The sequence below is a fragment of the Hyperolius riggenbachi genome, chromosome 1 (genome assembly GCF_040937935.1).
Source record: "Hyperolius riggenbachi isolate aHypRig1 chromosome 1, aHypRig1.pri, whole genome shotgun sequence".
In the NCBI taxonomy this organism is placed as follows: Eukaryota; Metazoa; Chordata; class Amphibia; order Anura; family Hyperoliidae; genus Hyperolius; species Hyperolius riggenbachi.
The window spans coordinates 405901037-405926901 of NC_090646.1; the positions used below are offsets into that span (position 1 = coordinate 405901037).

At 45.5% G+C, this 25865-nt stretch overlaps 1 protein-coding gene across 1 annotated transcript in view; it reads right to left on the bottom strand.

Moving 5' to 3' along the window:
- Positions 1-23080, bottom strand: part of UHRF2 (ubiquitin like with PHD and ring finger domains 2) — a 149221-nt gene extending 126141 nt beyond the window's left edge. The window contains exon 1 of the mRNA XM_068235421.1: positions 22496-23080. Coding sequence (XP_068091522.1) covers positions 22496-22648 — 153 coding nt within the window. The 5' untranslated portion in view covers positions 22649-23080. The remainder of the gene's footprint in view (positions 1-22495) is intronic.
- Between the last annotated feature and the right edge of the window lie 2785 nt (positions 23081-25865).

A 25865-nucleotide genomic window follows, 5' to 3' on the forward strand; every position in this document is an offset into this window, starting at 1 on the left:
TGTAACGTCTCATTAGCAGCCGAGGGGAGAGCCCCAGAATGCTTTGCAGTATGGTATGCGGCTTGCGTCTTCTTAAGAATAACAGCCTTGCTGATAAGCACACATCAAAGGTAACTGAGATTTTTATCTTCACTAATTGCTTTTGGGCTTCCTTCTAAACTGTTTAACACAGGAGAATAGAGGTTTAAATTAGCTTCTGCAGCCTGACAGTTACTCTTTAAAGTATACAACTAAGTTTATGAGCTATGAGTCTTCCTCATGTAGCATCACATTGGTAGTATGGTCTCGCACTCACTAATGCAGTGCTGTCCAACTTCACGGGCATGGAGTGCCATTTTTTTTTTCAGACCCCATGGTGGAGGGCCGAAGGTTCTTGCTAGAGCCGCAGACACCCACCACAACCCCCCCGGAAAAAAATGCAAGTAAAGGACAATTAGATTGGCTGCACTGTCCAGTAAATGCAATTTAAGATTGTGGTGAAGTTGTGTGGCGCACGCAGTGCGCCAAAAACCATGGGGGTTCCGTTGGTTCCGCCAAAAAATGGGTGTGGCCATGGACTAGAATGTGGGTGTGGCCATGGGTGGAGACAAATTTACATGAACTTAGCAATGTGGGACATTAGATTAGGACAGTCGTGGCGAACCTTTTGGAGGCCGAGTGCCCAAACTGCAACCCAAAAGTCACTTATCTATCTCAAAGTGGCAACAGCAATTTAAACTACATACAAACGTTTTAACTCATACATGAACATTATGGAAAATCCAAGTTGAAAATAACCTCTGAAGATAAACAATTTCATCCATCCTACTCCTGAAAAATGATTTTTTTTTTTTATTTCTTTTTTTTTTTTTTAGAACCTCCCAGTTTTATTTTCCGTTTTAAAAAGCTAAAAAAGTAGGTTTGATGCTATTGTCTCATGATGATGATTCAGCTTTTCCATAGTCTCGCAGTTCGCAATCATGAGGCCCCCAACAAGACAAATTTAGCAATCATGAGGCCCCCAACAAGACAAATTTAGCAATCATGAGGCCCCCAACAAGACAAATTTAGCAATCATGAGGCCCCCAACAAGACAAATTTAGCAATCATGAGGCCCCCTACAAATCATGAGGCTCCCAAAAAGACACATTCAGCAATCGTGATGCCCCCAACAAATCATGAGGCCCCCAACAAGACAAATTCAGCAGTCATGAGGCACATAAATAGACAGCATTTCACATAAATAGGCAGAATGCCCCTTTAACATGGTAGACACCTATCACCTGGCTTCTGAATTCTCCTCTACTGGCTGCTGTGCCTGGCTGGCCTGGCAATAATGTTTTTGGCCAGATTGTTGATGTGTGGGCTGAAAGGCCTTGCGGTGCTGCTGTGGCCGGGCTGGCGGTGATGCTGTGGTGTGGCCGGAGATAGTCAGAGGTGCCCCCCCCCCCCCCCCAGTGAGATAGTGACAGGTGCCCCCCCTCCTCCCAGTTAGATAGTGACAGGTGCCCCCCCCCAGTGAGATAGTGACAGGTGCCCCCGCAGTGAGATAGTGACTGGTGTCACCCAGTGAGATAGTGACAGGTGTCACCCAGTGAGATAGTGACAGGTGTCACCCAGTGAGATAGTGACAGGTGTCACCCAGTGAGATAGTGACAGGTGTCACCCAGTGAGATAGTGACAGGTGTCACCCAGTGAGATAGTGACAAGTGTCCCCCCCCCCCCGAGCTAGATAGCGAGGTGTCCATTGCCTCCCCGTTACCTCAGATCAGCGCCAATATCCTCTCCTGTGTCCCTGCTGGCGCTGCCGCTGCTTCAAAGCTCAGACTTCACAGATCGCGGCGACTGAAGCAAGTAGAGCGCGCATGACACCCGCGCGGCAGAACGTCACATGCAGTTACTAATGATGTCACTTCTGCATGTGACGTACTCCGTGCGGGTACCAGGCGCACTCTGTTTGCCTTAGTCGCTGCGATCTGTGAGGTCTGAGCTGAGAGGCAGCAGCGGGGACACAGGAGAGGGCACACAAGAGATAGCAGGCATGGCGCCCATAGCACGCCATGCCTGCATCTCGGGGAGACAAGCGAGCCGCAACAGGAGGCCTGGCGGGCCGGATGCGGCCCGCGGGCCGCCAGTTGGACAGCGCTGCAGTAATGGATCAAACCCATAGTCTTTAAGGGGAGTGCGACAGCTGAAAAAGGGGATGACGCCCTCTATGCAGTATTCAGCAAGGAAGAAAGCTGGCACATCCAAAATCAATCACTGGTTCCATGTAAAATTATGGCCAACGTTTCGGAACCGCGCAGGATCCCTTTATCAAGGCGATATTTCCTCTGAGGCAACGAACTGTCTGCTGCTGTGCAAAATATTCTGCATAGGAAGTTGGGAGTCTGGCTCCTCAAACACTCGCAGTCAGTGATGTGTATCCATCTGGGGTCAGCAGCAGCAATGCTGCTGTTGACTAGAAATGGCCCGAAACTCCTACTTTCAGTTTGCGAACCGTAAATTCTAACTTCTGCAAAAGTTCGGTTCGCGTGAACCGCAGTAGACTTCAAAAGGGGAGGCGAACTTTGAAAACTAGAAACGCTTACTGTATGCTGGCCACAAAAGTGATGGAAACAATGTTTCAAGGGGTCTAACATCTGAGTTTTTGCATGGATGAGTGGGATAGACGCCAAAAGTCCCGGAGAAAAATCTGGATTTGACGTAAAGCAGCGTTTTAAGGGCAGAAACCACATTGAATGCTAAATTGCAGGCCTAAAGTGCTTTAAAACATCTTGCATGTGTAAATAAATAAATCAGAGAGTGTAATTAGAGTATTACTTCACACTGACACACCAAACTCACTGTGTAACGCACCGCAAACAGCTGTTTGTGTAGTGATGGTCGCGCTGGACTGGTGCGCACCATGGCCAGAGTGCAGGCCGTGGCGGTTTTCAAGCCCATATGGTCGCCGGGCTGTGGTAGCTCAATAATAGTACAACAGTGACTGTCCAGCTGATCAAATTTGGTCTGCCCACAATGAAGCAACGACCTTATTATCTTGGGTGTGCCTTAAAAATTCAGGAATCCACCTGGAGTCCTGGACCCTGTTGGTGGTGGCGGAGAGGGCAGTCAAGCAGCCTGTGGGCAGAGGTGCTGTGTGGGGAGCGCCTTAGTCTTGGGGCAGGCAGTCACATGGCGTGCAGGCAGAGATGCTGTGTGTGGGGACCGACTTAGTCTTCAGGCGGGCAGTAGCCCTCTGGGATCCATGCCTCATTCATTTTGATAAAGGTGAGGTACTGAACACTTTTGTGACTTAGGCGACTTCTCTTCTCAGTGACAATGTCTCCAGCTGCACTGAAGGTCCTTTCTGACAGGACGCTTGAGGCAGGGCAAGACAGAAGTTGGATGGCAAATTGGGACAGCTCTGGCCACAGGTCAAGCCTGCACACCCAGTAGTCCAAGGGTTCATCGCTGCTCACAGTGTCTACATCCACACTTAAGGCCAGGTAGTCGGCTACCTGCCGGTCCAGGCTTTGGTGGAGGGTGGATCCGGAAGAGCTAAGGCGAGGCGTTGGGACTACAGAATGTCCGCATGTCCGACATTACCATGAGATCGCTGGAGCGTCCTGTCCTTGCCTGCGTGGACATGGGAGAAGGATTACTGGCAGTGGTTACCTTTATTGCATTGTGCTGTGACATCACCCTTAAACTCATTGTAAAGCATAGTTGCCAGCTTGTTCTGCAAGTGCTGCATAATTTCTGCCTTCTGGCGATTTAGAAACATCTCCGACCCTTTGTGCCTATACCGAGGGTCTAGTAGCGTGGCCACCCAGTACAGCTCATTCCCCTTGAGTTTTTTTTTTTATACGGGGGTCCCTCAACAGGCTGGACAGCATGAAAGACGCCATCAGCACAAAGTTGGATCCAGACGTACTATCCATCTCCTCTTGCTCTTCCTCAGTGACGTCAGGTAAGTCCTCCTCCCCCCAGCCACGAACAATACCACGGAAACGTTGAGCAGCACAAGCCCCCTGCAACACCTGCTGCGGTTGCTCTTCTGCCTCCACCTCCTCTAAAGAAACACCTTCCTCATCATCCGAGTCTGACTCCTCTTCCCCACACGACTCTTCCTCCTCCCCCCTCTGTGCTGCCGCAGGTGTTGAGGAAACATCTGGTTCTGATGAGAATTGATCCCACAACGCTTCCTCCTGTAACTCTAACTGTTCCTGTTGACACTCCTCCACAGCTTGATCCACCACTCTACGTACGGCACGCTCCAGAAGGTAAGCGTACGGGATCAAGTCGCCGATGGTGCCTTCACTGCAGCTCACCAGGTTGGTTTCCTCCTCAAACGGCCGCATGAGCCTGCATGCATTTCGCATCAGTGTCCAGTTGTTGGGCCAGAACATCCCCATCTACCCAGAATGTGTCCTACTGTAGTTGTAGAGGTACTGGGTGATGGCTTTCTCCTGTTCTAGCAGGTGAGAGAACATAAGGAGGGTCGAATTCCCACGAGTCGGGCTATCGCAAATCAGGCGTCTCACCGGCAACTTGTTTCTCCGCTGAATATCGGCATAGTGTGCCATGGCCGTGTAAGACCGCCTGAAATGCCCACACACCTTCCTGGCCTGCTTCAGGACGTCTAAGCCTGGGTACTTTGACACAAATCTTTGAATGACTAGATTCAGCACATGTGCCATGCAGGGTACATGTGTCAGCTTTCCCAAATTCAAAGCAGAAAGGAGATTGCTGCCGTTGTCACACACCACGTTGCCAATCTCCAGCTAGTGAGGGGTCAGCCACTGATCCACCTGTTTGTTAAGAGCAGCCAGAAGAGGCGGTCCAGTGTGACTCTCTATGCTTTGAGGCAAGACATGTCTAAGATGGCGTGACAATGTCGTACCTGGCATGCAGCATAGGCCCTGGGGAACTGGGGCTGTGTAGCTGGAGAGGAGATCGCAGCACCAGTAGAGTTGAACTACCACTCAGCCAAGGAGGAGTAGGATGACGACAGCGAAGAGGATGTAGCAGGAGGAGAGGAGGTGGCAGGAGGCCTGCCTGCAAGCCACGGAGGCGTCACAAGTTGGTCCGCTGCACAGCCACGTACTCCCCGCTTGCCATCGGTCACCAGGTTGACCCAATGGGCTGTGTAAGTAATGTACCTGCCCTGACCGTGCTTGGCAGACCAGGCATCCATGGTCAGGTGGACCCCTGACCCAACGCTGTGTGCCAGAGATTACACCACTTGCCTCAACTTCACGGTGGTACATTTTAGGTATCGCCTTTTTAGAGAAATAATTGCGGCCTGGTATCTTCCACTGCGGTGTCCCAATGGCCACAAATTTACGGAAGGCCTCAGAGTCCACCAGCTGGTATAGTAACAGCTGGCGAGCTAACAGTTCCGCCAAGCCAGCTGCCAGACACCGGGCAAGGGGGTGACTGGCAGACATTGGTGTCACAGGAGCCCTAGTGGTCAGACCGCAAAATGCCTTCCAAACGGTGCCAGCGCACTGATCGTGCGAACTCGCAGTCAATGCATAGGAACCGTTGGGAATTGGCCGCAGACAAACCAGAAGGGAGCCCGTGAGGTACGGTAATTAAAACTTTACACACTAGTTCAGGGTATAACTGCCACCACCTCTTACCATGGGACAGAGGAGCCTGCTGACTGTCTGAGCCTAGATCTACAAATAAAAACGGTTAAAACACGCTGTATTCTGTCTAGCCAACAACAAACAATAGTAGCGTGTCTTCAGAGATCGGAGTTCAGTTCCTGTGTATGCTGAATAATAGGGTAGCTGGAACAACTGACGATAGCGTCAATTTATTGAAAGCAATATAAATAATTAATATATACAGAAAATTATTAAAATCAACAATTATTGAAACATTAATAGCCAGTATGAAATAAAAGGGAGAAAATACTTAGGATTTGTGGAAAGATGTCCTATTGTGGGAAAAACTTGTAGAGTTCCTTTGTTTCAGTTCAAAGTTCAGAGTCCAGACCAGGTGGATGCCAGCATATCCTCAAGCTGGCACAGATGAAATCAGGATGATGTTTCAGGGTGGAGGACACCGAGTTTGTCTCCTCTGCTATTCTTATGCCCCTAATCCAGTAGGAGGGAGTGAGGGTGGGAGCCACACACCCCCTTAGAATATGAGATGAGTCCTCCCCTTGTCCTGGGGACCAGAAATCATATCTAACCCTATATGGGCTCTATCTCACAGAACCGTACAGGTCAGGGCAGATTTACTAACATTTTAAGGTCTGTCTCGATTTACCCAGCAGCCTGATACCAAACATGAGGGGTGGGACCCCTGTGGTATCATCAGGGCACTTTCGAACTGCCTAACTGGCAGTCTTTACCTCAGAATGTTCTGAAATTTCCTCAGAACCAGAGCCAGCCAGGGCCCATCATGCTCTGTTAGTTTGGAGGGTCTGCCAGCCTGGCAACACCGAAAATATGACATATATAGCAGTTTATGGAATATGATATACCTCTGGGATTTACAGCAGGTCATTCCTAGGTGACTGTTTTCAAGCTTGTGGCAGCAAGCTACGTGACAGCAAGCTACGTGACAGCTCCCCTGCTGGGAGGGAGCCAGCATGTCTGACTTTTCCGAAACTAAATTGCTTCTGCCATCGTGCTTATCAACGATACTTGATGGATGGGCCATAAGCACAGCTTGAAGCCAGGGACACTAAGCCGCAGGCTTGTGCCTTTTGGTGAAAGGAGGGAAAGGACTATCTTTATTTAAAAAAAATAAAAACCAGGGATGCCGGTTTCTGATTACTACAATGGCTGCACAAATTTAGCCAGAGAGCGATCAGAAATTGGACTGTGCGGATCCTTCCAATTCGCCCGCGTTTCTCACGGCTGTTCCGTGACAATTGGCTTCTTCTGCTCAAAGATTTTCCTCACGGATTCCTGACTGCTGTGGGCAGAGGAGCAGGAACCGCTCAAGGTCAGAGGCGGAGTGGAGGAGGGTGGCTGTGAAGGTGCAAGGGAGAAAGCGGCTGAAGAAGCTGCACCTGAAGGAGGAGGAGGAGGGCGGCTTTTCTTTTGTGTGCTGCTTTTGCTCAGGTGCTCTTCCCATTGCACTTTGTGCCTTTTCTGCATGTGCATTCGTAAGGCACTTGTCTCTACGTGGGTGTTGGCCTTTCCACGGCTCCATTTTTGGAGGCAGATAGAACAGATGGCATTGCTCTGATCTGAGGCAGACACATTAAAAGATTTCCAAACAGCTGAGCCCCCCTGGGGTAATGACACTATGGTGGAATCAGCAGCTGACGAAGGGCATGTTGGCTGGCTGTCCATAGGTGGCGATACATAGCGCCGGACACTGCCACCAGCAGATTCTGACAACGAGCTCCCCCTGCTTCTTTCAGGAACTCTACTCCTCTCTGACTTCCCCTCTGAACTGTCCCCCTGCTCATCTCCTCTACTGGGAACCCACGTGGCATCCGTATCATCATCATCATCATCATCATCCTGCCCAGCTTAGCATGCCTCAGACAGCTTCAAAACTGCACCAACAGCAGGTACTTCATCATCTTCCTCACACGTTACGTTCATAGTGTTGCTTAACTCAGACATATGAGGTGGTGTAACTTGCTTAGCACCTTAATCTTGTTTTAACAATAATGGCTATGCATCAGTGATTAAATGCAGCGGATGTGGTGCTTGTAGTAGCCTGGTGGCTGCGGAAGATAAGGTGTTCTGTGTTAAATAGTCAACCACGTCCTGACAATATTGGGAGTTGATTGGACGTGCCTTCTTCTGAGCACTGTAAGGGGGGGAATTAAGTGAAAGGTATGCACTGACTTGTCTAATACAATGTGCAGTCACACAGGTGCAGTTAACAGGTATGCACGGAGTGGTATATCACACTGTGTGCACTCACATAGGTAGGTGGGTGCATTGAACACAACAGGTAGGTATATGCAGTGATGGGTATTACAAAAGTGCACCTGTCACATACGTACCGTGAACAGGTACAGTGACTGGTGGTATTAAATATCACACTGCGTGCGCTCACGTAGGTAGGTGGGTGCACTGAACACAACAGGTACGTATATGCAGTAATGGGTATTACAAATGTGCACCTGACACACACACACACACACACACAAAGGTACCGCCGTGAACAGGTGCAATGACTGGTGGTATTAACAATGCATGCGCTTATGTAGGTGCACTGAACAGGTGCACTGATTGGGATGGGATTACAAATCTGCAGCTGCCTGTCTCACACACACACACACACACACAGTCACTGAATGTGCTGGGTCTGGCAGTGGCACAGCAGGAACTACGCCAAAGGCCAGCTGATACTGACTGACAGGGCTGTATATAATGCAAGTGGGCCCCACAAAAAAAAAAAAAAAAAAACACGTCACAGGAACAAGATTAGCTCTCAAAAGAGCTGTTGAGGTGTGCTTTTTTTTTAGCAATAAGAATCATCAAGGAGCAAGCTAGCAAGCCTACAAGAGCCTAACTAACCTTTCCCTATGAGAGTCTGCCAGCAGCTCTCCCTTCTCTAATTACTGCATTCATAGTCTATGATATCTGCAGATCTCAATACACACCTTGTTTAACGGGCATTCATTTGCAGATCAGACAATCATCTGCAGATCTGAAGATCCATCCTGGTGGATCTGATCTGCAGATGATTGTCCGTTAAACAAGGTGTGTATGAGGATCTGCAGATATCATAGACTATGAATGCATTTTGCAGACACTGATGTTTTGCAGGTACTGATCTGCTGCATGTGTACAGCATCCTTTTTCTCAGCATCTTGCAAAGATTTTTATCTGATGAGGAGTTCAGCTCCATAGAATAGACTGTGTAGAGTATGGCTCTCATACTACATGAAGGGGGTAAAATTGGTCTGTGATCTTTCATTTTCAAAAGATTTTTATCTGATGTGTCTACCCAACTTAAGACATGAGTACATGATTCAATCACAGCTTAGCAGAATTGGGTTCACCCTTAGGCCTTGTTTACACTGGGCATCGCTAGCATATGTGGAGATGGGGGATTTTTAGCTTTGTGCATTTTCACTGTACATTTCAGCAATTTGAGAAATCACGATTTTTTTAAACTGAACCGTGATCGCTCCAAAATGGCAGAAAAGCACTGCATGCATGTTTTTTTTTTCCATAAATCGCCGGCAATCGCTGCAGTTAGATCACTACCATATACTTTAAATTACATTACAGCTTTTCAAAGCGCTAGCAATCGCTGGTGACTCAGGAATCTGCAGAAAATGCCTGCATATCGCCCCAGTGTGAATGGCCCCCTACTGATGCTCACCTTGCATTCAAGGTCAGTTAACACTAGGTCTGCTGCTAAAGCTTTTTGCAGAGCCAGTGGCAAAGGACATGTAAAATGAACCTGTGCTTTCCTAGATAGGGGCCTGATCACACAGTCTGTCTGCATTGGATATGAAGATTTTCAGTACAATATTGCATTAGATGTGCCCGATCCGCATGATAAGTAGCTGGTAGAGGATATGGCACACATATGCTCTGCAGAAAGTGTGAGCAGCTACAATGGACCACCAGAGTGGGTACAGCGCATCAGGTATGCCATCTACTCCTGCTTATCTGGCATAGTGTGATCTGACCTTAAAGGATACCTGAAGTGACATGTGACACGATGAGACAGACATGTGTATGTACAGTGCCAAGCACACAAATAACTATGCTGTGTTCCTTTTTTTCCTTCTCTGACTGAAAGAGTTCAATATCAGGTATGTAAGTGGCTGCCTCAGTCTTGACTCAGACAGGAAGTGACTACAGTGTGACCCTCACTGATAAGAAATTCCAACTATGAAACACTTTACTAGCAGAAAATGGCTTCTGAGAGCAAGAAAGAGATAAAAAAGGGGAATTTCTTATCAGTGAGGGTCACACTGTAGTTACTTCCTGTCTGGAGTCAGCCACTTACATACCTTATATTTAACTCTTTCAGGCACAGAAATAAAAAAAAGGAACACAACATAGTTATTTGTGTTCAATCACAAGAAAATGTATGCGTGCTCTACACCAAGCTTAACCCTTTCAAGTCTAGCTGTGCAAATCTGGCTAAAATGGCTTACCATGAGACATGCTCACGCAGAAATGCATCTGCTTTCGCATGCCAAACTTTGCAGGGTCAAAAACCAATACCGCGAAGCGGTTGCCCTGCGGGAATTAGTTCATGCTATACAGCACTATCCGGGGGGGGTGACCCATGCGTCACTCCTTTCCCATGCAGTGCCCCGAGTCGATGCGCAGCAGCAGAACGCAATGGACGTTAAGTGCGGATGGCCCCCCCCCCCGGCGCCGGCCACGCTTGGGGGGGGTCGTCTGCGCTACCCAGCCTCCTCCTCCAGGGTGTTGCTGTGGTCCCTAGGCAGTGAGAGAGCCTGGGGCCCCGCAGCCCCCCCGGTTGTATGGGGCAATGGGAAGCCTCCCCGAGGCGCTCCTGAATAGTGCTGTATAGCATGAACTAATTCCCGCAGGGCAACCTCTTCGCGGTATTGGTTTTTGACCCTGTAAAGTTTGGCATGCGAAAGCAGATGCATTTCTGCGTGAGCATGTCTCATGGTAAGCCATTTTAGCCAGATTTGCACAGCTAGACTTGAAAGGGTTAAGCTTGGTGTAGAGCACGCATACATTTTCTTGTGATTGAGCATATTTGCATTCTGTCCTTTGGAGGCAGGTGGTGGATGGCTTGTTCTATGAGTGGGCTGTCTGTGCCTGTCCTCCCCCCCCCCCCCCCCTTCTGGAGTGATGTGTGAGAGCCAGCCCTAAACCCCACAGCTCGGGGTGACCCATGCGTCACTTCTTTCCCATGCAGTGCCCCGAGTCGATGCGCAGCAGCAGAACGCAATGGACGTTGAGGTAAGTGCCTGTTTTGAAATTTTTGGGAGATGGGTGCGGATGGCCCCCCCCCCCCGGCGCCGGCCACGCTTGGGGGGGGGGGGGTATTCGTCTGCGCTACCCAGCCTCCTCCTCCGGGGTGTCGCTGTGGTCCCTAGGCAGTGAGAGAGCCTGGGGCCCCGCAGCCCCCCCGGTTGTATGGGGGCAATGGGAAGCCTCCCCGAGGCGCTCCTGGATAGTGCTGTATAGCATGAACTAATTCCCGCAGGGCAACCGCTTCGCGGTATTGGTTTTTGACCCTGCAAAGTTTGGCATGCGAAAGCAGATGCATTTCTGCGTGAGCATGTCTCATGGTAAGCCATTTTAGCCAGATTTGCACAGCTAGACTTGAAAGGGTTAAGCTTGGTGTAGAGCACGCATAAATTTTCTTGTGATTGAGCATAGTTATTTGTGTGCTAGGCACTGTACATACACGTCTATCTCATCGTCACATGTCACTTCAGGTATCCTTTAACCTCTCTGGTGATATGGTCGAGCCTGACTCTTCCGGTGAAAAATAGCTGGGGACATCTATTCTACACTTACAACTAATCTACTTGAAAATCTAGCGAAAAGAAAATGGGAGTTCGGGTCACAAAAAATGCTGGCAACATTTCAAAGGCATTCACATTTCATAAGCTTGAATCTAATTTGAAGCACAATATGAACATGCAGGAAGCCATCAGAAGCCAACAAACAATCACAAACTGAGTTTTAAGGCGGGAAGTATTGTGCCACGTGTTCGCAAATTTTTATTACACACCATTTCAAAAGTGTTGTGCAGACTACACTGATTTCACAAAAATAAAGATGGACAAACAAGTTAGTAGATGCAATAACCACAAAGAACTACAACTAATAGATCCAAAAACACGACAGGATATAAACGACATCCTTCAGAATTCTTTCAGTACTTTTATTTTTTTCCTCTTTTGTATAATTAGCGTGCACGTTTCTCCGATTCACTTATTAAGTATTCTTTCAGTAAGTAATATGAGCTTGAAGCAGCAAAATAGGCCATGGAAGACCAAGTCTTTTTTTTTTCTTTTGACCTTTGCCATTGTAACTCAGTGAACTTCCTTGACATAATTGCCTCTGATCAGAGCAGCATGTCCGTTATTTTTCAATCCCTCTGATATGGGTAAGCAAATAGGAAAAGAAAAATAAGACTAAACTGTACATTATAGATTATAACTTATATGAACACTTATTTCAAACAGGTAATTTCTTTAGTTAAGGGAAATATATTGCACAGGGGCTGTTTGTCCGTACATACTCAGCGGGGGAGATTTTCTAAAGGAGATTTGCAGCGAACAACAGAGCAGCCAATCGCAAGTATAAAAAAAAAAAAAAACTTAAGCCATATCAAAAAAAATGCTGTAATCATAATACTTATATATTTCCATTTGGAATACAGATAGTTTCCCCTTTACAAACAACTCTAGTTACAATATTTCAGAGAGACAAAATATACAATTCTGTTTTTTTATTACATAATTGTTTTAAAATGTTACACAGTATTATATAAATGGTTATTTATTTAAGTATTTATATAGCACCAACATATTACGCAGCGCTGTACAGAGTATATTGTCTTGTCACTAACTGTCCCTCAGAAGAGCTCACAATCTAGTCCCTACCACAGTCGCGTGTCTATGTACAGTATGTATTGTGTAGTGCATGTATAATAGTGTAGGGCCAATTTACTTATCTTTATCTTTTTGAGATGTGTGAGGACACCCGAAGAAACCCACGCAGACACAGGTAGAACATACAAACTCCTTGCAGATGTTGACATGGCTGGGATTTGACCCGAGAACGTTAACCACTACGCCACCGTGCTACCCACTGGTTTAAAGTTTAACACTTTAAAAGCACATTGAAATCAACCAAAAATATAGTTAATTTTATGTCTAAATCCAGAGTTGTCCGAAAGTAAATCATTTATAGGCGTTTCACCATGTTTAACACAGGACTCAACTTACAAGCAAATTCAACGTACAATCTCCCAAGATGCAATCTGTAAGTAGGGTTCTGCCTGTAATTTACCGTACTATTGTTTTGTAAGCTTTGTTTTTGTTTTACCCATCATACAAACTACCTGAAATCCAAAATGTATTCAAAAGCAGGACAAAGGGTGAAAAAAAATAAATAAATAAAAGTGCCCACTAAATAACAACAACAACAACATTTATATAGCGCTTTTCTCCCTGGGGACTCAAAGCGCTGTGACCCTGCATTATGCAGTCTCAAAGGCTAGGGAAAAGAGGTGAGTTTTTAGCCTTTTTTTAAAGCTGTCTAGAGAGGAAGCCTCTCGTACTGATTGTGGAAGTGAGTTCCATAGAGTAGGGGCTGCATAGGATAAGGCCCGAGCACCAAATGTTAAAGCGGAATATAACCCTGCATTTCAACTTTGCTCTAAAATATTATTTACAGCATATTATATGCAAAAAGCATTTTTTTTTTACTAGACCAGCATTGGAAGGGTTAAACACAGAGGTTTTAAGTTCCGTGCAGACATTCAGATGGTTACATTCTATTTAGTTAGTGTGTAACTGTTTATCAATAGATACATCTCTTTGGCTGTCCTCCAAGCTCCTTCTCAGTGAGAGAGATGAGTCATAATAAACACATATTTGTAAACAAAAAGTATCTAACTCAAGTTCGGATTCGGTTGCAGAAATCTCTAGGGACTTTAAAGCCCTGTGTAACCCTTCCAATGCTGGTCTAGTAAAAAAAAAATGCTGGTTGCATATAATATACTGTAAATAATGTTTTAGAGCAAAGTTGAAATGCAGGGTTATATTCCGCTTTAAGTGTATCCTGGGAAAAACCAGCTTCATCTTGTTGGCAGAGCGGAGGGTACGTGGAGGGGCATAAAGTTCCAATAGATCCGCTATGTATTTGGGTCCCATGTGGTGTAGGGATTTTGTTCTGTTAACACAACATAAATAATGTAGGACACTATGCTCATCAGTCGCTTATACCAGAAATGCCAGGGGTGAGCTGGTCTGGTCTGTAGAACAGAACAAACATTTTGGCCCTTTCCTTTGGAAAATCTCTATAGATGCCATAAAACCTGAAATGCCTAGCCAAGAGCAGAGGCACGTAACCAGCAATTTACCTAAAGCATGTATGATATGCAGGCACCATAACGCTCTGAGTCCAGGAGTGTTCATCAACAAGGCCCATCTCCTTGACCCTGGTTGTTTGACCAGCCCCTCACCCTATTCCTGTAAACATGGATGGCCAGGAAGGGAAGGAGGGGATGCTAACAACCAGAGCTGAGTCATAGAAATGAAACCAGGCACATTCAGGAAATCCTGGACCACAAGGAAATCCATTCATAAAATAAGCGAGCACCTCAAGGTGCCTGTATTGTTTATCAGAATGCCAAATACTAATGGGACCAGTACAATAAACCATGTGTTATGGTAGAACTCCATGGTGCACTAGGTGTCCCTAAAGTTATGTTGATCATTCAAATTTTGAAATAGCTATATTCATTAGCCACCTGCTGTGTTCATTATAAGTAGCTTATTACTGTATTTGTAACCAGATGTATTCATCTGTCAATGACGTATTTGAAAACTTTATTCCAATGCCATAGCTTCCAAACAGAGTTGACTTAACAGACTTATGCTGGATACACACGTTGCATTTTCCCGTGCGATTCGCGGGATCGATTCCATTATTTCCAACATGTTCGATCGTGTTTCGATGGATACAGCCGTTGATTTTGCATATTAAGAATGCAAAATCGACGGCTGTATCCATCGAAACACGATTGAACATGTTGGAAATAATCGAATCAATGGAATCGATCCCGCGAATCGCACGGGAAAACGCAACGTGTGTATCCAGCATTAAAGTATACCAGAAATCTAAAAATTAGCAACAAAATTGATACTTACCCGGGCTTCCTCCAGCCCCATAAACACGTCTGAGTCGCTTGGCATCCTCCCGCGGTCTGCCGCGATCAGCCTCGGTAACTGGCTCAGTCATGCACAGGCCTCCCGCGCAAGCACAGTAGACCAGGACTGACACGACTGAGCCTGTTCCCGGGGCTGATCGAGGCTGAATGCCAGACCGCGGGAGGACCCCGAGGGACTCAGATGTGTTTATGGCGCTGGAGGAAGCCACGGGCAAGTATCGATTTTTTCTATTTTTAGATCTCTGGTTTACTTTAACGAGAATGTTAACATTAATTCCACCAATAATAAAAGAGCCAAGAGTGATATGGAGGCTGTGTTTGTTTCCTTTTAAACAATACCGGTTGACTGGCATTCCCTTTTGCTGCAGTAGCGTCTCAATGTTCTCCCCAGAATTTATTTCGATATATTTTCCGTTAATTTTTATGGAAATCGATCAGAAAATCGATAAAAAATAAATTTAAAAAAAGTAAAAAATTAAGATCGGAAATGTTGAGGGGAATTTGTATCGTGTGTACCTAGCATTAGGTGCACAGGACTAGCAGGCAACTTGCATGGTTTAAAAGGAAGTAAATGTTTGCATCCATACTCCTCTCTCCTCAGGTTCCCTTTAGGGATAGGTTTTACGTTGGGGCAATGGGTTGCGTGCACTGTAAAAGGAGGATTTGAACAGGGGTTAACTGCGTGTTTCACCATATGCATCACACAGGTTATGCGCAATGCAACTTTTCAGGTCCATTTCCACTACAAAATGGCAAACTGCAAGCATTAAAATATGCACGTGCTTTCCATGTGCTGGGTTCATTTTCCTACTATGTGATTGTACATAGATATCAGTCTCCAGTGATTTTTTTCCAAAAAAGTAAAGTGAAAAATACACACACCTTAATAAACACACGCTTTACATTGAAATCATTTTATGCGAATTGCATGTGAAACGTAAATGCATCCAGAAAACCGCTGCATGCTGTTGTGTTATTCCGACGGATTCCCCCACAATGCACTGCTAATACACCTATGTGAACGTACCCTCCTATATTAAATACAATAAATAAATATTATAATGCCCGTGTCCCTGCATACACTCCTGTCCCTGTGTCCTACGTTTGCGCTACTGCGCATGTGCCGCAGTGACAGGTGTTGGGACAGGAGCAGGACGGACGAGGCCGGCCGAGTGTGTGCACGTGCGGCCGGCATGTGGCAGCAGTGACAGACCTAGAGCTCATTTTTAAACGAGCTTAGGTCAACTAGTTACAATATAATTGCAGCACATTTGCTATGCGATTATGCTGTCCAATGCAATGCACCAGCCCAGCATGAACCTACCCTAAAGCCCCATCTACACGATATGATCCTTTGTGCGATTCGATTATGATTCTATTTACGATCCGATTAAATCCAGATCGTAAATAGAATTGGAATCGAATCGCATAAAGAATCGTATCATGTAGATTGGGTTTTAAAGAATAAAAATGTAAAGCCAGCATAAATTACTAAGGTTATTCCAATTTAATATGCATTATTTATATGCAAATTAATTTAAAGGCCAGCTATACCGCTGTCCACATAGGCTTGCAGAGTTCACAAACAGCTCACACAGCGCATAGAACAGATGCTGGTATTACCTGAAGTTCTTACTCTGCCAAGGTAGAATTGGATTGGTCCACTTTCTAGCCGCATAAGTTTACATGCATGATCTGCATAATTATATATCAACTACGAACGATTTACATTTCATTCACCACCCTTATTAAGTGCCAGCAGTCCTCATTAGGCTACTTGTGTACACCAGAATAATAGTCCATGGGAACTCATTACCACAGGAAACGGAGTGCAGCCAGGCTGTTAACTCCAGAGGGAAAGCCATTCCAACAAGCAATCTTATCCATTTCAATTTTCAGCAAGCTATCAAATTTCTAAGCCAATTGTCAGCATAAATTGCATTTTCTAGTCTGTACTGGTGTTTTAGTAGTTTTTCCCCACCTGTAAGAATACTTAGCTGAAAAATGCTGGATGTCTTGTTCACCGTTTTCAATAGTAAGAAAGCTAAAATGTAATCTTACCTTCTTAAAATAAAGTATTTGCAATAATTCAGCTTTAACCAGCTGAGCGGTCTGGACGAGCTCAGCTCGTCCAACACCGCCAGCGGCTGCCGCTCAGGCCCTGCTGGGCCGATTTTGATGAAATAAAAAGCAGCACACGCAGCCGGCACTTTGCCAGCCGCGTGTGCTGCCTGATCGCCGCCGCTCGGCGAAAGAGGGCCCCCCTAGCCGCCTGAGCCCTGCGCAGCCGGAACAAAAAGTTCCGGCCAGCGCTAAGGGCTGGATCGGAGGCGGCTGACGTCACGACGTCGGCTGACGTCGATGACGTCACTCCGCTCGTCGCTATGGCGACGATATAAGCAAAACAAGGAAGGCCGCTCATTGCGGCCTTCCTTGTTTATTCTGGGCGCCGGAGGCGATCGGAAGATCGCCTCCGGAGCGCCCTCTAGTGGGCTTTCATGCAGCCAACTTTCAGTTGGCTGCATGAAATAGTTTTTTTTTTATTTAAAAAAAACCCTCCCGCAGCCACCCTGGCGATTTAATCAGAACGCCAGGGTGGTTAAAGAGAGCCCAAGGTGGGCTCAAAAAAATAAAAAAGAGTAGGCTACCTGATCTGGGCGGCTAAGCAGATCAGGTAGCCGCAAAAAACACCACTCCCGTGGGCCGCAATGGCAACATGGAGTAGAAAAACTGACCGGTTGCTAAGAGAGAAGAGAAACTTTCTACATGATGTGTTGCTGGACTACAGCAAAAACAAATGGCATTATAGGGAACCTCCTGATGTGAGAGACATGCAGGCCGGCATATTTCTTTTTAAACAATGCAACTTTCTTGGCTGTCCTGTTGATCCTGTGCTTCTAATACTTTTAGCCATAGACCCTGATCAGATGCTCTGACTGAAGTCTGACTGACTTAGCTGCATGCTTGTTTCCGGTGTGCGATTAGGATGCCACTGCAGACGAAGAGATCACCAGGACTGCCAGGCAACTGGTAATGTTTGGGCTACTTTCACACAGGACGTTACAGGCGCACGTTAGTGCAGCCTGTAACTCTCCCCCAACGCACAGCAATGTAACACAAGTGGGCAGTTCACACTGCCCACGTTGCGTTACATGTAACGCTGCACGTTGTCGGGAAAGTGCAGCATGCTGTGCGTTCTAGCAGCTTAAGCCGCGTTAGACTGTTTGCACATGCTCAGCCGCGCACATGGCTACTTAATATGCACTGCACTGGCGGCCGCTGATTGGCCGGCGGGACCACGTGATGCGGAGTGTCTCGCTCCGCATCACGTGGTCCCGCCGGCCAATCAGCGCCACCCTGGGAGACCTTATGCAGATAGAGCCGCCTAACGTGGCTCACTCTACCGTCCTCTCCCGCACCACCATGCGTTGCGTTAGGGGCACATTATGCGACCATAACGTCCCCTAAACCGCAACTTCTTGGTGTGCAAGTAGCCTTAGTCTGACCAAACTGTAGTCTGACTAAATTAGCCACATTATTGTTTCAGGTGTGTGATACAGACAATACTGGCCAAAAACATCAGCAGGATGCTAGGTAATTTAAAGCAGCAGGGAATACTATCCCAAGAAAAAACAAAAACATAACATAAGTAGATAAATACCTGTTCTACGTACATATGTATACGTCCATGTTTTGATTTCAGCAAATTTTATATAGTAAATAAAGAGAAAACTGTTCCAGGCATTTTCCATATTTACTGCCTCTGGCTGAAGCCAATCCTGGTATCATTTCCTCACTCTTTTTCTCCTAGAAACCGCACTGTCATATCTAGCTTGTTTTGTAAACACGTGAGCACAACATAGTTCATATTTCAGCAGCTTCTGCAGAGGGGTGAGGTGTAGTTCCCTTGTCAGCCTCATGTCACACCGAACTGCCCTAAGCCAATCAGTGAGGAGCAAGAATGTGGGAAGGGAGATAACAAGCTTCCCTCTCCCCGGCAATGCACCAGAATAGAGTCAGGCTGACTGAGATAAGATTCCTTACAGCAGAAATATTTATGAGTATATTGAAATGCTTGCAGTGCAGGGTCGGAATGTAGAATAAGCTCAGAGCAGTGGGTAAATTGGATTTTATGGCTGACAATCCCAATTTAAAAAGAAAATAAATAAGACAACCTTCATTTGCCTCTCACATCAGGTTCCCCAAGTAAGTATTGTGAAAAAAACAGCATGATATTTAAAAGGACCACTTGTGCAAATACATTTAAAATACATGTGTTTACGGTTAAGTAGTACAAATCTGACTGGTTTTAGATTAGTGCATTTCCTCATGAGGGATTCTCTAGGTTTTCTTTATTTTGAAAAGCACTTACTAAATGTAAGTTGCTCCGTCCAGCTGCCAGTATAAAGTGCAAGCTAGTAAGGAAACCAGGCGGCATATTTGTATAGGTCCTACCCAGTGAGTGTTTGTTTATAAAGAATAAAGGTAATACTGAGAATATCCTGTACCCCCCAACCGAGGAGATGAACTAGTCCAAAACTGCCAGATTTTTACTACCCGCTGTAAGTGACTGTGACAGAGGAGAATTTCTAGGGAATTTTACTTTGAGAGAAATGTACTTATATGTGCACGTGTATTTTAAAAATGTAAAAATGTTTTCTTGATACTGGTCCTTGATATGCGATCAGCAATTGTGGTTCTAGTTAATGTCATGGTGCTGATCAGTGGTGCAGTTATATAGCATATGGCCTACTAAGGCCCTATAATTCATATAAGCATGCTGTGTGTTAACCCCAAAACACATGGGTTTACAGTGGCAGTGAAGCATACTTTCATTGTACTGTATGCTGCACTGTAACGCCGGCGTCGTATTGCACTTTTAACATGCAGTGAGACTTTAGAGACCAATAAAATGGCAATTGCTACTTTACGTGTATTAAATGAAAGTTTGAGTAACCAAACAGAGCGGTATTGTGATCACAGAACCAAAACATGCTATAATGAGATGGAATTGGAAGCCATATTATGCCAGATGCTTCTAACTACGCAGACTGGAAACTAGGAGAAAAAATAAGACTTCAAGAGCTACAGATAAACTAGAAGCATGAGATAAACATGATCAGTTCAATTTCTTAAAAAAAAAAAATCCTGATAGCATTAAGTACAGGATGCCAGTCCCAACAATGCAACTCTGTAACCATTTTAAAACTGCCGTTCCAATTTTCTGAACAATATACGTCATGTAGCAGTTGATAACATCGCTACAAAAATGTCAGTTTTGTGTTGACTGGAAAGGTAAGTACAGGGGAGCTGTAACAACAATTAACAAGCCAACTGATTGGCACTTGAATGAAAACATTGTGCTACACAGCTGGAGTAGATGCGTGAGAAAGCTTTATTTAAAAACAAACATCAAAACATTTACATAGTTATAAACTTTTAAAACCTGTGTCTACTAGAATAGTCATAATGAAATCAGAACGAGGAAAAGCTAGTCTGGACGATCAGTAGTTAAACGCTGGCCTACTGGCGTATTGCACAGGCCTTCGCTGTCATTTTCAGCACGCATTGTTAATAAAGGCGAGCCACATGGCAGAGGCAGCCACAGCTTAGTGGCTTTTGTAGCTGGTGGACAAGGTCCTCTAATTCATTTCGCCACCAAATACACCTGTGAGTAGAATAAATAATAACATGCTGGTTTCCAATGAAGTCTTGAGAAATCGGTAAGATTACACTTACAACTGACGACACAAATCCTGCTCAACACAATTTAACTCATTTGCGCCAATATAACTATATTAATAGTATGTAGTAGTAATAACCCTTCGTAACCAAAATTTGCATTGTTATGCTAGCCATACATGGGTTGATAAAGGTCCCAACAGTGCGTACACGACCAATCACAAATGGATTGGATGGTAGTAACTGATTCTACTACCCATCTATATTATCATGTAGTAGATTTCAGTACAAATTCAAAGTGAACCTGAACTCTAGTACATAACTGAAGGAAAACAGAGTTTAGCCTGTCTAATGCCCCCTCATTTGTGTCTAATCACAAGTTGTGATTTGATCTCTCCCTGTGTCAGCTGAATGCCACGGCAGATAAGCTTATTTTAAAACACAGGATGTTAACAATATGTCTGCTTCCATGAAAGCAGGAAGTAGAAACACTGCAGATTTCTGGATTTGTATCAGCTGCAACAAATGTTTTTCTTTAAAGGTTATTATGCTGTTGCTTAGGTTTTAGAGCAGAGAGGACGTTCTGAGTTCAGGTCTGCTTTAAATCAAGGATTGATTTAACTGCTAGCACTGAACTTCTAGATTTATTATGCCGCTATGCAGCTTGTCAGTCCCCCCACCCCCCACAGCTCCTTTCCCCGCCCAGATTTTCCAACAGGCCCAATCATCCTTTTAACGGATAAGCTGTCTGATGCATGCATGGCCAGCCCAATATTTTACTCCATTCATAACCAGTTATTTGCTGGTTGATTGCTAGGGAATACTGCCATTTCTGTACTGCCTCATTACTAAAGGATGTTTCCTACAAAGATTAAAAAAAAAGAAAAAACAGACATGCAAAAGCCGCGAAGGAAACAGGACCATGTTCTTTCCAAGCTGGCAAAATATGAGGTAAAGTACCTTAGTGGAATTTCATGCATCACAGTCCATAGCACAGTTATTTACACGGTATGCTCTCTTCAGGCTTTCCTTTACTAGGCTGTGCCGCAATCGGGCAACCTTGAACAGTGTTTGCAAGCCTGTACTGTGACTGCGATCAATCTAAACACTAGTATCAGGCGGAAATAATTTGTTGGGAGTTAGAATAGCATTTCAAATACTTCATGTGCAGGGCTTTTTTTCAGGCTCAACCATGAGCACTGTAGGCCTCTCCGCCAGCAAAGTACTTGTGTGTCTGTATGCCAAGATACGTCTTCTAGGCCTTTCCAGAAAGGAAGTAGAATAGTAGACGTCTAGCTCACACAGAAAGGGGGGGGGGGGTTGTTTTCTTTATTAAATCAATCTGGACAAAAAGCAGTTAAATAAAAGGGGAAAAATAAGAATGGCATTGCATCAAAGCGTAGAAACTGAGATAAGACTGAACTGCACGGTGACTGCTGCAGGAAAGACGTTAATGACCAGGGAGCATGCGGCGTAAACAAAGCTAGACTTACAAGATGGAAAGAAAACTGTGCAAAGATCTAGTAACCTGAATACAGGCAATGAATGAAGACTCATTAAAAGTTAAATCAGAGTTAAAGGGACCACATGCTGTAGCTCTACCCTAAAAAATAAACAAATACACAAAAAGTCAAAGAGATGTGCAGACTTGTTTTTTTTTTGTATGAAATCCTGGATTTTATTTCCCAAAATGGTACACAAGCTCTTTTCAGCACGATTGTCTCACATTATAGATACACTCCTGGGCCAGGTGTGCTCAGTTAGGTGTAAATTCCTTGTTAGTAAATTAAATCATGGCAATAGATTCTGGTGTACTCGGATTACTGAGGTGGGTGGGTCAGAGGCACAGCACCATGGTGTCATGGGGTGCAGGGGTTAATGGCCAGGGGGCCTGTTGTGCATGCAGTAAAGGAATGCAGGGTGCAAGAAGCAAAAAGGGTGAGTGTGCTGGTGGCAGTGAATGGGGTCATGTGCCTCCAGTCAGGGCGGGCTGGGAGTGTTTTACCTGTTTGCCCCGGTAGAAGAGCCTCTGCCTGTCCGGGGTCACGTTAAAGCTCTCCTCGATCTTCAGCCTCAGGCTCTCGATCTTGGTGAGCCGGGACAGGTCATCTATAGTGCGGGTCTCCGTGCCGTCTATGGTCCTCACCTGGATCCACATCTTGCATGCACTACTACAGCTGCAGAATGAAATACAGGGATGATGATGATCAGCGTCCTCCACCCCCTTGTGCTCTGCGATCCGTACAGCTTAATGCATCAGAGTTGCCTATGACAGCCTTTACAAGCAAAACAAAGAGAGTGAAATAAACTCGCACACGTTCCTCTGGCCGCCGCTGGCGATGGCTCCTTCTAGAAACAGGCAGCTGCTGTTATTCTCTATGAGGCTTCTAGTAAATATCTAGTCTAGCCGTGTATGCGCTTGGAAGCCATATCTGCTCAGGGAGTGTTTACTAGAGCTGCTGCTCTCACATGGGGGTCACGGCGCCAAGCTAAAATCTCGCGAAATGAAAGCGAGTCCGGGGACGGCCTTCCTGATACAGGCGGCAGCTCAGCAGCATCAGGCTGCTGGCAGGCTGCTCCAGTCACTCCGCCCACTTCCCCGGTGCTTGCCTGTACAGCGTCCTCCCGAGTGCTACACACACACACAGGCCACTGCAGCAACCTGGCCTGGGGCTGGGCTGCTCTTTGTCCACTGTGGGGTGAACCAGCACAGTACAAACACTGTGAGGGGTTTACAAGTGTTGTGGATTATTCACATATATTAAACCGAGGTCCTCTCTAAATAGTGAACTTACAGGACTCTAAAAAGTTTATAGGTGACCTTTGCTGCATGAGGGCAACTTAAGTTCACAGCACTAAAGCAGTTGGCCAAACTGTGTTAATAACGTCTACTTGCAAAGGGCTGGTTTACACAGACCGGGTGCACACATGGCAGAAACGCTTTCGGAGCATGAACCGCTACGTTTTACGCAGCAATGTTAGTCTATGGGACGCAGAAGTACCAGCGTTGCACTTGCGATTTACACTAAGGCCTTTTTCACATTAGACAACGCGTGCAGGAGCCGTTCTCCTGCACGCATTGATAGCCCTGCGGCGTGTCGTCGGGAATCTGTGGTGCGACACTGAGTAGCGGCGGTAGTTATTAATTAACCCGATGGGGAAAAGCCGATTCCCGCCGTTAAAATGCTCCCGGGTGCGTCGTACCGCAGCGCATCAAAACGCAGCGTCGGGTGTGAAGGGTAAAATGAAAGTCTATGGACTTTAATTTTATCTTGGTCAACGCAAAGTTTCGACTTTACGGTGAAACGTAGAAAAAGGGCTCTAGTGTGAAAGAGCCCTAAGCGTTCTGCAGACGCTGGTAGTGATGCATAATATGCAGGCTGGCTGCCAAAACACATATAATGAAAGTGTATGGTAATGCATATGCATTGCGTTTTTAATGTGTTTCTCAATGAAAAGTAAAGATCTGTGATGTGTTTCCGCTTCCTGTTGTCTTCCTAGTGATTTGCATACATTTTTAAAAAACAAAATGCATGCGGTTTCCATTAGCGAACCGCCAACACATTAAAACGCATGCTAGATGCTTTTCTGCAAGGGTGCAGAAAAGCACTAGCGTCTTTTGCCAGCTGTTAGCAGCGATTATCGTTTTTTTCATCCCCACAGGGGGACACGGGAGCGCGGTGGTAAACAACCCTCGAAGCAACCTGAAACAGTGGGAAAAATAGGGATCGGATTTTACAATGGACTAACACTGACTAAATAATCTGTAAGGCCTTGTTCACATTGTGTTGTTCCCGCGCTGAGCGATTGTTTATTTTTTTTTCTAATCGCTCTGCTGTGCGTGTTATAAGCGCTTTTGTAAGCGTTTTAGCAGAGCAATTATAGCAATTATTTAAATCACTTCTTGACATCAGTCAGGAAGAAATTATTTTGCTCCCGGCAATTAATAAATACAATGTATTCATTAAAGCGCTGGGGAAATCACTATACAAAGCGCTTTTTCAAGCGCTTTGTGATTTCCCTATGACTTCCATTCAGGGCAAATCGCCCTTAAAATGGTACCTGCAGCGCTTTTATCAGCGGCAAGCAAACAGAACGCCCCAATGAGAACTATCTCATTGGAAAGCATAGTGTAAGCGCTTTTAGGGCGATTTGTACAAATTACCTGCACTTAAAAATTCCAGAAAAACACCTCTAGTGTGAACGGCCCTAAATGAATATTGTAAATAATAAGCAATTTTATTCTCATTATGTTCATTTCAGTTACATTTTAAAGGATACATCCGAGGAAATAAAAAAAATCGAGATCTACTTAACTGGGGCTTCCTCCAGCCCCTGGCAGCCGATCTGTTCCTCGCCAGTGTCCAGGGATCCCCTCCACTGGAGATGCCGACCTTGCCAGGTCGGGATCTGCTGCGCCTGCGCAGAACACTCCAGGCCACTTGAGCAAGAGCGGCGCGGCTGCGTGCTCACGCGGAAGATCACCACCTGGCGAGGATAGCATCTCCAACGGAGGGGATCCCGGGACAACAGAGCTGCGGCGAGGGACAGATCGTCTGCTAGGGGCTGGAGGAACCCCCAGGTAAGTAGATCTCATTTTAATTACCTCGGACATATGAAAGCATATCACTAGCATATAAAGGGAATCTAAACCAAATAAAAAGACTGGTTTAATTTTGCTGGGGCATCTACCAGCTCCCTGTGCCCGCGCCATCACTGAGTGATCCTCCAGTCCCCCTTGTGGTGATATATTGGGGTGCTGATGATGTTAGGGATAATACAGGAGTATATTTTCATTTTTCTATCTGCTGTGTATTATGTCAGAGATGAAGGTATGCCAGGCTAGCAGCTGGCTTCCTGGAGTTCTGAATGTACAGGATCTTCTAAAAAAATTAGCATATTGTGATAAAGCTCATTATTTTCTGTAATGTACTGATAAACATTAGACTTTCATATATTTTAGATTCATTACACACAACTGAAGTAGTTCAAGCCTTTTATTGTTTTTCTTATTGATGATTTTGGCATACAGCTCATGAAAACCCAAAATTCCTATCTCAAAAAATTAGCATATTTCATCCAACCAATTAAAGAAAAGTGTTTTTGTTTTTTTAAAACAAAAAAAGTCAACCTTCAAATAATTATGTTCAGTTATGCACTCAATACTTGGTCGGGAATCCTTTTGCAGAAATGACTGCTTCAATGCGGTGTGGCATGGAGGCAATCAGCCTGTGGCACTGCTCAGGTGTTATGGAGGCCCAGGATGCTTCGATATCGGCCTTAAGCTCATCCAGAGTGTTGGGTCTTGCGTCTCTCAACTTTCTCTTCACAATATCCCACAGATTCTCTATGGGGTTCAGGTCAGGAGAGTTGGC